This window comes from Mycteria americana, chromosome 6, assembly GCF_035582795.1.
Source record: "Mycteria americana isolate JAX WOST 10 ecotype Jacksonville Zoo and Gardens chromosome 6, USCA_MyAme_1.0, whole genome shotgun sequence".
NCBI classification, from domain to species: Eukaryota; Metazoa; Chordata; class Aves; order Ciconiiformes; family Ciconiidae; genus Mycteria; species Mycteria americana.
The window spans coordinates 32,063,971-32,077,742 of NC_134370.1; the positions used below are offsets into that span (position 1 = coordinate 32,063,971).

Genomic DNA, 13,772 nt, shown 5'->3' on the forward strand with positions numbered 1-13,772 from the left:
AAAACATTTCCATAGGCAACAGGCAACACAGTTCAAGCTCCCATGACATTCATAGCAGATCTAGGTTTAGATAACAGGGCTGACAGAGAACCATAGGTTCAATACAGATGGTGATCCATGATTCTTTTTGACCTCCGGAAGTCACTTCTATAAAAGACTGTTACAAGAGACATAGGTTGTTTATCTTTTTTTCTAATGAATGGACAGCTTTGTATATCTAGGCTGCTGGAAAATGAAAGATTACACTGCAGAGATTTGATTTGTAAGTAAGAAGAACTATGGGGTCCCAAATGCTCTTTTACTGTGTAGTCTGTTCTACTTTTATGGCGAGACCCCTGGCAGATCAAAGAATTTTCTTCATAAAGCATACGGTGAGATTGAACACTGATTTCCTAGTTCCCTTGAGTTATATCCAGGGTTTTCCGATCTTAGCCCTCACTGACAATGACTACAAGCTGGACATGAGTCTTCCTTGAGTATCGGTTGCTAATACTGGGGTGAGAAAATAAAGACATGAATCTAAAATCAGGATGAGGGGGATGTTTTCTTATTCAACTTACTGTACTCCGTTCCAGTCATCTGGGCAAGGATGCGGAAAGACCTAGACTGCAGATTGGCAGAACGGCGACTCCAGTCTTCGGTTTCATCCTCAGGCTTGTTCTGAGTTTTAAGCACAGCCTGATACACCGGAGAGGCACTGTCTATGTGAGGATCTTTAATAGGCAGGGTACTGCAATTCAGAAAGGGAAATGTTGTGAAACAGCACATGGTAGCTTTCATCCCAACCTCTCTCTGGTCTTACAGCTTCTCATCCAGAGTAATAGCAATCCAAAACACAGCTTTGAAAATATCACTTTTTAAAAAAAATACACAGATCAGTTTTATGTGAATTAAGAATGTTATGGCTCATTCTGTCTTTGAAATGGCCTGTTATCATTCAGATCTGCATATCCAAAAGAGTGTGAAAATGCTTGGAAATGTCTGTTCATGATTCCTCAGCCAATGCAGCCACAAGCTTCTGGTGGTTAGAGTAATGCGTGATGATAAAGGAGAGTATGCCAGGCAAAAACATTTATTTCTCCGAGCATTCTTGTCGCATATCATTTCTTATAAACATGGCTTCATATTGATACTGGCTTATGTTATGTCTTATTACAGTTTTGGGCCAGTGTATTTTAAGGTTGCAATTAGAAATAAAAAACATATTTGATTGTAAAAATAATGTGATAGGCTTTTATAGTTTTTTCTAGAGATGATCATTCTTTGCCAAACTCTGAATTAAGCTTCCAGCTGCCTTAATTCTGGATTCATTGTCTACTAAACATGTGAAGCATAAGAAGTCTAGACTTGCACTCAAGACTTGCATGCATATTTTGTATCTGAAATCTTTAACAGCAGAATGTATCTCAGAGTCTTACGACATCTCTAATCACCTTGCAAAGTGATATATCCAGGAAGAAACTTCCAGTTTTGCACACCTAAAGTCAAAGCTATGAAGCTGTGTAGCACAAGTGAGGTAACCTCTCTTTGATTTATGATGCAAGCTAGAAACAGACTTAGTAACTTAATAGCTTTTTTTTTCCTGCAAAAATAACTTCTGCATAGCATACAGTTAAAATTAAATATTAACAGAGCTGCAGAAATATACACTGAGGGGATGATGTGTGCTTGGAGTAACTTGGCTCCATGACTTCTCTAAATACAAGGTCTATTTTTGAAGCAAGTGATTTATTGTAGCAGCTTTAACATGCTATTCCATATAGAGCTTTGCAAGCAGTATGCTCAACTTCATGAAAATTGAGAAACGGCTCTGTTAAAAGTTAAGGGCCATTTGGTCCAACTAAGTCACTGCTATAAAGTTCCGGGAGCAGTCACCTGCTATAAAAGTTGCTTCCTTGGTTCAGGCTCAAAGTTAGTGTTCGCCAAGATACCACTGTGCAGAGAAAATCTACAGAGAAGTTGGGTTTGTGATTTGAAAGCCTGAGAGGAAACATGAAAAAGCCAAGAAGCATGTCTGATATCCTACATACAGCAATAACATACACTGTAATAAGAAATAGCACCAGGTAGTGCCTTAAATATCAGTATTTTCCAGCTGACACTCTGCTTTTCTTCAGCAATGCATAACATACACTGTTTTAATGGATTTGCACCTAACAATAGCATGGGATGTGTTCTTCAAGTCAGATGTGTGCTTATATATGCTATGGACCCAAAAGCACTCCATCTCTTCAGGATATTTTTAGTAGAGGAGTATTTATATTCCTCATAACCCCCACTATATGCAAACTTCTCACTTTCTTGAGGACTCAGCAGGGTACAAAAAACAGTTACTTTTATATGTTTCAGTACAATCACCTGTGTGATTGAGCATAGCTTAGAAAAAAATCTGACTCTTCAGTTTATGCTCTGCCACAAAACAGAAAAGTTACATAAAAAAGTCTCTCAGCGTAGGAGATGACCTGTAGGAGGAAGCAGCATTTTCCAGCTCCTTTTTTAGCTCATGTTTCCTAGACCACTATCTTTACAGTATCTAAACACTAGCAGGTATGGAAGGCACAACGTGGACTTGTTTATTTTGGGATGGGTGTGCCGACAGTGGCTTCCACTTGTGTTGCTCCTACGTGCACCAATGGACAAATTAGTGCCATATCCTTCTTCAGATGGAAGATGGGAGAGAGAGCAGTAGTCTTGCTCTTCTGGCCCTTCGTACCCGGCAGAAGGGCTTGCTGAGGCAGGGAAGTAAGTGCCGTGAGGAGTTCTGCCTTCTGCTGACTTCATGCAGAAATAGTCTTTATATGGAACAGAGATACTCTGTAACACCAAAACAAGTCAGCGACCCCCTCGTGAGGGTTCTGCTGCCGCTTCGCACTCTTGGCTATGCTGAAAAGTTCTGTCACTGTAAAGGGTCCAGTTAAAGTTCCCCAAAAGGTGACCCAGTTTTCAAGTTCCCAGAGGCACTTCAGGCCTACGTGTTAGTACTGACTAAGCACGCAGTACCTTGCCCTGTATTACTGTCATAGGTGACTGCCTGGTTTTGGCCAACAGTTAACTTTATATCCCCAGACTCACTTTCTAATCCTGCTGAAGCTTAAAAAACTGCTGTATGTGATAGCAAATTTCACAGCTGCAAACTGTTGTAGACTGGATAGCAAACCACTGGACAGATAGTACTGCTGATTTCAACCACGGACTACTGCGGCAAGAGTGGTGTGCAAGTCATGGATAGCTCAAATCCCTTTGTTTAAATCCTCTAGCTGAAATGCTTTGTTCTTATATTATGGCCAATATACAAAAAAGCAGTTTAAAAGTGTATGTATAGATATGCCATTAGCTTAAAGGTAGTTAAAAAACACTAGAGGCTGGACCACAAATTTCACAGTAGCAATGTGTGGCATTAATATGACACATTAATATCCTTATGGTGGATGATTAAGGCAGGAAATGGAGCTTGGTGAATTAACCTTCCCTAGCAGAGTGAAACACGCTCATATAAATTGACCTAAATTAATGCAATACATTGGAATATTTCCAACTCTGTCTTTAATGCAACAGGCCTTTTTCTTTTTTTAAAATCATAATTATATTGTAGATGAGTAACTAGGACATATGAGCCACTCAGCATGGAAGTGTAAAATAGAGTGCATCGCTGATTATGAGCATTTCATAAACCTAAATGTGACAGTTGATTCTTACAGACAGCCTAAAGATGCACATAACCATGTTAATACCTCTGTTATACCTCTTCTTAATTTAATTTTTTTCCATCTGGGTGTGTATGTGAAGAAATATCATGCATCTTTAAGCATATTACTTTAAATTGATGTTACTGAAAAAGAATTCTTCCCAAATGGGTTAGAGCTTTTGAGGGTTTTTCATATTATAGCCCAAGGTATTTTAGTAGGATTCAGTAAAAAGTTGTCTCCCTTTTTCACATCATCATACAAGTCACACATTATTAACATTAAAACAAACTTTAAAAAGACAAACCTCTTTGAATAAGTAGCAATGTAATTTATTTTTTGTGAAGTTCATTATAAACTATGGTTTACCATGTGAATCACTCCCTGGAATCATTATTCAGATTTAGTTTAAGTAGATAATAAGTAAAAACTTAGGAACACTGCATTGTTCCGCCCCTGAGGTAGACATACAACAAAATATTGTGACTTCAGATATTAGACTGATTCTAACTATTAAAAAAAAGCTTTAAGAGCAAAAAAAAACCCCGAACCCAACAAACAAATGGTTCATGCAGACTGGTCAATTATCCAGCCAAGTTGACTTATTGTAGAGGATACACGAGACTTTAGTTTGTACAATCACATTATTGATTCTGCTACTAGAACTGTTAGAATCCTGATAAAAGTTGTTGGATTTATGTCACTTACATGACTTGTGAATTTGGCTAAAACTGCATAACGGAATTTAGAAGAGGTTTGACAGAAATGTACTTGAAATGTACTGACCACGTGGTTTTACTGCAACCAACTCTTGGTTCTTGGTATATCAAAATCAATTAAAACAAAGCAACATAGAGTGAGAAAAGATATAAAGTCAAGGCATTCAAATTTTTCTACCTTTAAGTTCCAGCATGAGGTCTGAATAACTGCAGTATAAATAATTTATATGCTTTCCTTTGTGTTTTCCGTGGTGCTCCAGTACGTGTGGGTTATGTTCTAAGTGACAGGAGCCTGATTTTGATCTCACTGATTTAAGTTAAAACATCACTGATTTCAAATGGTCAAGCTAGAAAATCAATTCTTATCTTAAGCCTGTCTATTCTTCATCACTGATAAAAGCAGTAAGCAGTGTCTCCAGCTATTGTCTGCCAAAAAGAACAAAAGCCCTTTAGATCTGCAGCCTGAGTATGTTTACCATCTTCCATACACCTTGTGGCTTCAGGGCTTATCTCTAACATGAAATGAAAAGCCCAAAGAAGAGTAATTAAGTGCTGAGACCAAATTACAGGCAGAGAATTCAGACAAAATGAATCAGCACACAATTTGGTCTTCTTTTATATGACAAACTTCTCATACAAATATTTCTGCATTAAGCATAATCTTATCTCAGACTTGATCAACTAAGCAAACTGAAGAACATCCTCAGTTTCCACTGCAAATCAAAGTTCAGAATATCACAGAGGTCAAAGCAACACCTTAAGGAAATGAGTTACAGGTTTAATTGAATAGCTATCAGTCAATGGGTAGGCTGTTGTTTTATCAGCACAAACCTTGCCTTTTTATCTAGATTAAAAATGCTGTGTTAATTGTAATACAACAATCTATTGAGAAAATTGTTTTGTCACCCAGTGTTACAAGTTTAAAAAAAAAGAAGTTACAAAACAGGCTGTAGCTCACAGCACAGTAGATTTAGATATTCCCCTGCACCTGACTGCACATAGGAATAGAAACATTAGTTTCTTCTGGGGCCATAGGAGTCACATTCCAAAATGCAGGAAAAGCTTAAATGGTTGTTTATATAGTGGATCTTGCAGAAAAACTTTTTTTCAACATTACAGTGGAGAACACAGTCATGGAGTTGTCTGCAAAGAATAACGTTCCACTAGAACTGTCTGATACAAAAACATTAATGGAAATAATCATCTCATTTCAAAAACACCCATGCGATAGGTGGATTCCATGTTCAAGATGAGAAAAAAAAGCTAGAACAGAGCTTTTGCTAGTGGCGTTTAACACAGCTCTTGCCGCTACTGGTGCAACGACTCACCAGCCCATGAAAATCTATTTTTTATCTTTTATCTATGTATCCATTCATTCGGCTCTTTTCAGGATATATGTATATACTAATATAATTCCTTACCACCTTATGATTTATGATTCAAGCCTCTCTAATTATTCAGATTCTTTACTTCACAATTCTACACGTTAAGACAAATCCCTAACCCCCCTGGAAACTGTGCTGATCTTCCAGTTCTAGTTGCACTCTTTGGACTTCTCTCACCCTATCTGGGATTTTCTAGAAAGGGCATTTTCCTCTCCCCGCAACACAGCATGTTTTGATCTCTTCCACAGGCGGGAAAAGATGATGATGTTTTCCAGTCCAGCAGAGCCACTCCTGTGATTGGAACTGCATTTGAGGGGTTCTATTAATGTGCTGTTTATAAAATAAAAAGGATCCACATGCTCAGCAGTGAAACTTTACAATCATCTGATCATTTAAACAGGTAAAATTTTTAAACGTTACTATTTTCATTATATAATGTTACAGCATTTAGTAGAAAATGCCAATATATCATAAAATGTCTCGTATAATCCATGCCTATGAAAGATGTGAACCATTACAAAGAACACAGATAGAATGAACTTCTTTCATTGTACTTTGCTGATTGGAAATATGAGTCTGCTTACACCTGTGGAGATTCATTGAGTCATGGTCAAAACCAACTACAGGTATTGTTTGGGATCCATCATTAGGGAGAGTTGTGATGAACGACAATAATATTGGTGCAAAAAATTAGTGGGGGAAAAAAAATTAAAAAAAAGAGAAAAGAAATGGCCAGTAAAAGGGAGCACAAGCAAATACATAAAACATCTACATTTTGAATAAGCCTGCAGCTAACATATTGAAAAGAAACTATGTTAAAGTGTGTTGCTATACCTATATTTTGGTGTCACATGAAAAGAAGGTAAGATCTCTTTTGGGTAGAAAGATACCCAATAAGAGAGAAACCTGGCTACATTCATCACACATGTAATTTCAGTTAAGTCATACCAACTGTGGATAAGTTTATCAGATAAGAATACCAGAAACATGCATTGGAAAGGCAGAATTATTGAAGATCAATGGATTTTGCCATCATCCACAGGATGTGCATAACACATAGGTACAGTATGTAAACTAGGGGTAGGGATAATACAGCACAACACGCCATTCTGAAGAATAAAACAGTAGCCAGTACTAAATAAATATTTTGCATTCTTCATGTATCAATAAAAATTCCACCCCCCCTTTCCCATTCCGAGTTATGCATATAATACAGTGGTTATTACAAAGCACAGTCATCATAAATGAAAAGCCATTCAATGTCATATACAGAGCACTAGATATATTTTTGTGGGGTTCACCAGTTCTAGAATACCAAAAAAGAAGAATACCAAAAAAGAAATGTTACATTTTCTAACTATCCATCCTTTCAGCTTCAAAACGATGAAGTGCTTTCAAACACTATCTAGGATTGATTTGTATTTTTCACGTGTGCGATACTCCAGAAAAGAGTCCAGGAAGAGCTGCTGTGTCATGCACGTAGTGACTGTTAGATGTATCACGCAGAGACAGAGCGTTCCACACAAGGAAATAACCTTACCTAGCAAATTCTCCACCCTGGGCTTGTGCCTGGCCTGCAATTGCATCCATGATAGCATCTTGGGAATACATGCTGATCGGGGTGTTATACTGGGCGTGAATTATAGTAGCCTTGCCGCCTAGGCCTTTCACCTCAATGGGTTTGTGCGTAGACAGGGCAGAGTCCTTCAGGACATTGGGGTTGAAACGCTCCGTGAACTCCGTGCTGAGTTATGCAAGAGTGAGGTTCGACAGGGAAGGGAGGGGAAGAAAGGAGAAAGGTGTGACAGTTAAGTGAGAGAAAAAGCACCAACAGAGGAGTGTGCATGTCTGTTCATGGCATCTCACCACAAAAGCTTCTGGTCAGAGGATAAGAGACAACATAAGTAACAGTTAAAAGCTGGCTGCACTCATGGATGACATTTTTGTGTTGGCTTGCAGATGTATCAAGAGAAAAAGAGGTGAAACAGTTGTCATTGTACAAAAAATCATGACAAATCCCTAAGTATTTATGTGATACTTACATATATTCAAATTCTGTTCTTACATGCATATATACATGTACGTGTATACAAACATATACACACACACACGTATATATGCATGCCCATGGACGTACATACATAGTGCAGACAATTCCCAGTTTATTCACTGCATCCATTCATTCCTTCAGAAGGGTCTTACAAAGTGCTAGAAAGTGCAATGGGGTGAACAGATGTCAGGTCCTCTATTATTTAGAAGGTTCCAATACTTTCTGTCTGGATTATTAATGATAGTGAAATTTAGTACTTGCCCCTTTTAATCTTCAAAGCTATCCTCACAAAGACTAAATTAATCTTCCCAAAATCTCTGTCCAGCCAGCCATAAGTGTTGCTACAGCATGATAAATGCTCAGTCTCAGATCAAAATATCCTACATTGCAATCAACGGGACAACTGCAGTTGGAAGAGTAGCCACCATATTTTCCAGTGGCTCCATTTATGAGGAAGGATTTTTATTTGAGAAATTGAGCCATGAGCAAGTTAACTGAAGCTCCCATTGCAACAGAAGGAGTCAGTTTAATGTCAGACTTCAGCTAAAGAGCACCTGGCTTCCTTGCAGTGCCGAGCTGGACACTGTTCTAGTCCTAGAGTTAGGACTGAGTATTGCCTGGAGTTTCAATGAGCAAGCTAAACCTCAGCTGTCGGTCACTGAAGTAGCTGCTCTTCTCTAACCTATGGGAGATCAGATGAATCTCTAGTCTGCTGTTCCTGTCCTGCCAGCAGCAGGAGGATACCAGCAGTATAGATTCCGTATGCTCGCCAGACTGGGCAAAACTGAGAATTCCATCCTTTGGGAAATAACGGATATTTCACAAAGGTTTCATTTTGAACTGAGCTCAAAAGCTGGAAATGGATATATCTCCCCCCAAAAAGAAATTCTGAAAAATGTAATCCCATTTGATTGCAACAATTTTCCTTTTCAGTTTAAAACCATTACACCATAAGTTTATCAGTCAATATTGAGTCTTTCACTGAATTTTTTCATGTGACTGAACAACAGCTTCTCTGGTTGGCAGGGGAACAACAGCGTGCCTGTCTGCCGTGGGTTAGCCCCAGAGGGTGAGTGTTAAAACTGAACCCTCAACCCGGCACGGAGGAAAAAGGAAAATCAGGTAAAGCTGGCAGCCATTGGACTTAATCTTCCAGAGCTAATCAAAGGTGATGTGCCACCTCTGAACCCCGCCAGGGGATTCCACTATGTTTTCAGCCTTTTGTTTGGTGGGATGCCCTGACTGAAGATGGACAGTAGGAGAGATACAGTCACACGTCACTCAAAATACTTGATAGAACATTTACAGCCACATGCTCAAGGAACAGACATAAATAAGCACATGCTGTATTACAGCCACAGCCTTTAGTTACACACATCAACATTTTAAGGGAGGGAACCGGGAAGCTGCATTATGCATCCAAAAAGTGAAAATAATCTTTTTACAAAGATGTTTTCACATTTAAAATATCTCTCCATTAACTATTCATCAACTATGACGATATTATTATTACACTGACATCATCTGTTGAAGAGTGATGTGCAGAGACGTGCAGGTTGTTATACTCTTGACTTTTCAGCATGCACATGCCTTACTTTAACGATGGTATCTCTTTTCTTTGTAATACCCTAAACGATCACACGATAATTATGAACAGAGGTCCTCGAGATCTTGAATTTAGTGTTTTCTTTCCCCCACACTGTTAGAAGTACTGAAGAGATTCTACACCCAAGATCTGAGAAGCTTGTGTGAATGAAAAGACAAAGGTTAAATATGCCACTTTTAAAGAATAAACTTCAGAGCAATTGGTTTCCACAATCAATTACAAAAATAAAAGCTACTAATCTTAGAACAGCCTAAACTTCCCTAACAGTAGCAGCAGTAGTGATTTAGGCTTTCACTTGTGGTATTTAAACAGTTTCAGTGATGTCTTTCAAGAGGTTTTAGTCACATTACACATACTAAGGCAAAACTTTCACTGAAATTAACAGGATTCCCATAAAAATAAGAGAAAAGGGTGCAAATTTTCAACTGCAGAGTTTTCTTTATAACTCTGGAAGTAAACAGAAGATATTAGTGCTTGTAAGGGGCACTGTGCTCTAGGACAAAGTGGCAGAGGTAAGACCCTAGAGACAGTAGGAGCACCTCCGCAAAATGAATGGGATTTCTCTACCAAGCTGGAAAAGGAACAGGAAACATAAATCCTAAAGCAAGTAAGATTAAAAACACCCCATAATGTGACTTCTGCTTTCTAAGACAATTGTAACAGAATGATTATCAATGTAAATTGGCTAGAGTTTCGTCACTCCGAAGGAGTTACATCGTTTGCACGACATCACACCTACACCTCATTAAAATCAACAGAGAATGCCAGATCAGTGTAAATTATATGCATTAAATTTTATTTCAACTTTATGTATTCTACTACTTCTAACCTTCTCTTGTCAGTTTAAATTTGACATTTAACTAATATAATTATTTATTTTATTCTGGTATTAACCCAGTCTCTCCAGCAATTTCTGGACAACACTGAGTTCAGAGACTGAAAGCGGGAATTTAGAGACAATCCTCTGCCCTTAGAAAACTAAAGATCAAAGCTGAGGACTCTGTGAACTTTCCTAAATAAAGCAGATCAATCACCTTTTCAAATCAATAGTTGCTTCTTGTTTGGGCAATATGCTTACTAAGGTAAATTACTTTTCAGATCTTTTCCATATCAGTATCTCATACCAACCTAAATTTGAATTTTAGTGGAGTGGGAGTTTGGAAATTAATTTAATGTTGAGGCTAAAAATACATCACTAACAATACACCAAAAAAGGCTCCGATAAGGCTCCCCAAATCCTGAAGGCATGAAGACTACTTAAAGATGTAGGAGGAATTAAACCCAGACTGCAGAGATGAAAACATCAAGCATTTACAAGAGCATTTACAAAAACTGAGCGAGCTCAGGTGCTAACTCCATTTGCAGCATTAGAACATGACCAAGAAATGCCAAACATGTGTGGCGTGCTTAGAAGGGAGCACCACTGGACACCAGTGGCAGCCCATGATGCTTGCCATACCAGTAAGATTTTTAAAAAAATATTTCCACTTGCAAGCAGACACAGCAGGAACACAAGGGATCATGCTACCCCAGAAAACAAATCTTCACACATACAGCGTAACACAAATACTTGGCACTATATAGAAGCGATACTAACTTGGCAGCGGTGTTGGTTATGACCTAAAGGAAGAGAAAAAGAACAAACATCATCAAAACCAACCAAACAGAAAAAGTCAATAGTTTTTAGAGTGCAAAGGGCAAAAGGTATTTACAAAAGCTTACTAAAGCTTTTTGCAGACCATCTACAAATAAGAACAAAAAGTAAATGTATGCCTGAAAAACCCAACATGATTAAGAAAGGAAAAAACGTAGGGATTATAGTTGATCCACTAGGACTTAGTAGGGTACCATGGCATTTTGGCTGACCCTTGAACATGCTTTTATTGCTGTGCATCCCTAAAAGTACTATTATCAAAGTGTGTGTGGGGAGGGAGCGGAGGGAAGAAAGAAGCATTTGCAGAGTATATTCTCATCTGAAAATAGCACATGAGTGGTAGAGATTATATTCTTCCCTAAGATACTAAATATTCAGGGATGAAGTCTGTTCTCCTCAGGCCACCCTCAGAGATGGTACTGTAAGATCAATTTTTTGGTCTTTTACATGCTGGAGAATATCCAAAGAATATATTGGTAGATGTTTTAAACCTAAAACTAAGGAAAATGCCTTTGTATTTAACAAACTATTGGCCTTGATCTGACTGCACCTACATTATGCCAACAGTGGTGTAAGCCAATTAATTTCAGAAGTCATTTCCTAATTTATTCCATGTGACTTGAAGCAAGTCTGTGCATTATGTGGTTTTTTGGATATCCATATCAGGATATTTTATTCCATCTGGTATGTACACAGTATGAAAAAACATACGTTTGTGCTACATCCTGCTTTGCTGCATAAACAAGAAGTGACAGTGGCTTGCACAGTAATTCCAAAGAAACACAATACAAAACTCAACGTGGGCCTTCTGCGGGCCAGAGCTGGGAGTGATGAACAGATAGTGTGCTCAGGCTGTAATATTATATTATTTGCTAACAGCTCTTTCTCTTGGTTGCACAAATAGCATTAATGGGCTATGACATTTATTTTAACTTAGTTTTTTCAAAGCTTAGAATACCCGTATTTTGCTCTTGTATTCTTGGGCGAACAGTAATTCGTAATATTTTGTGCAAAACAAAAAGGAAGAGAGTCCAGGATCAGTTAAGAAACATTTCTTCTTATTTAGCTGCACAGAATGCTGTTGACAGAACTGGGCACTGAACCTTCCAACTTGCTGCTTTAACATTTCTGGATCTGGGATTGACACAAAATACTGGACAGCAATGTTATACTTTTAGAGTGACATTCAAAGTGGATTTGTCTCCTTCTGCTTTTGCCTTGCAGAACCTTTGATATTACTGCTTCTTTTTACATACAGTCCTTTTGCATTGGCTCATCCAGCTGCCTGTTTCATGATCAAAAACACTCTAATGAGCCAAAGCTGCAGTAAAGGCTTTGCACTTCTGCGCTGCCATGGAAAAGCAATCACAGATCACCTTCTGCAGTTACTGTTCTTCAGACTCTCGGATTCGAGAATATTCTTCTAACTTTATAAACCCTATATTAAGCCAAATATATCAGTCTGTTACAGGAACCAGTAGAGATATATTAGGAACAAGCTGTAGCCTGTAAGCACATCAGTGATCCTGTATCCATTTTAGGTATGTGCAGGACAGCTGGGCGCTCATTTACAACGAAACATAGTGTAATAGTATCATTTTCTGAAGTGGACTCTGATGCCCGCTTTAATCTTCTAATCCAGGCCTCTGCCTTACACATAAAATAATATTTTAAAGGCAGAGCTATCGTCTCTAAAATACACCTTAATTAGAGGAACCACTTGTTTGCATATAAAATTATGTTCAAAGATAAAAATCATTATGTGCACACACTAAGAACAGCTCAACAGCCACATGTCTCAGTGAAGATTTTTTAGATGCGAAGAGGCTACTATAGCTTCCTTCAAAAACAGTAAAGCTTTACTGCTCCTTATGTTTAGTATGTGATGAGAAAATTCTCTCCAGTTCAGAGCCACACATTGTTTTACCTTCATTCTAAATACGGACATGTATGAAACACCCAACTTGCTGCTCACAGAGGTCACACAGTAAGAAGCTAGTAACCCAAGCCACCTGGCACGTACTTGTGGGACAGGTATTTACTGCCCTTGACCTACAATGTGAAAAATAACTTACACTGGAATGAAAAAGAACCACATGTTACAAGCTATGACTCACTCTTCATATTTATTAATACTCCCCTTTCCAGAGCTTTCAGCACATCAAGTTCCACACTCTTAACAGGCCAACTCTATTTTTCACCCTGGGCCAGGGTGATAAAGCTTTAATGTAAAAGCGTATCAGAGAAACAGATGCTTTGTTATTCTTCGCAGATCAAGGAAATAATCTCAAAATTAATTTTAGTTTTCTGATAGGATTTTCCAAAGGCTTTAGCTAAACTTCTAAAAGCAATTCACACACTTAAGTTTAAATGATTTGGTGAAAAGGACACCAAATTGAAATATACCTTAAGATCAACCTCCAAACCTGAATTTTCTCATAGCTTTTCCCATACTGCTAAGTGCATGTTCACAAATGCATAACAGATTCACTGTTTTGGAGCACCACAATTTCACAATCTTTACGCAGCATCTCATGTTGTACTATATAACATGAATGTCCACAACAAAGTCCAGAGCTGATTTTGCAGAGCTCACAGCGCTTTCCTTGTGCACTCTTTCACATATATCCACAATGAGATCGAGACTATCATGGATGATATCAAGTCCCAAGGTA

The 13,772-nt window shown here is 38.2% G+C and overlaps 1 protein-coding gene across 5 annotated transcripts in view; it reads right to left on the bottom strand.

Moving 5' to 3' along the window:
* The window catches only part of LDB3 (LIM domain binding 3), a 135,383-nt gene that overhangs the window by 49,892 nt on the left and 71,719 nt on the right, over positions 1–13,772 (bottom strand). For all 5 annotated transcript variants that reach the window (XM_075505250.1, XM_075505248.1, XM_075505247.1 and 2 more), the window contains 3 exons: positions 11,041–11,063; positions 7,328–7,531; positions 561–730 (listed from right to left, as the gene is read on the bottom strand). In XM_075505250.1, coding sequence (XP_075361365.1) covers positions 561–730; positions 7,328–7,531; positions 11,041–11,063 — 397 coding nt within the window. The remainder of the gene's footprint in view (positions 1–560; positions 731–7,327; positions 7,532–11,040; positions 11,064–13,772) is intronic.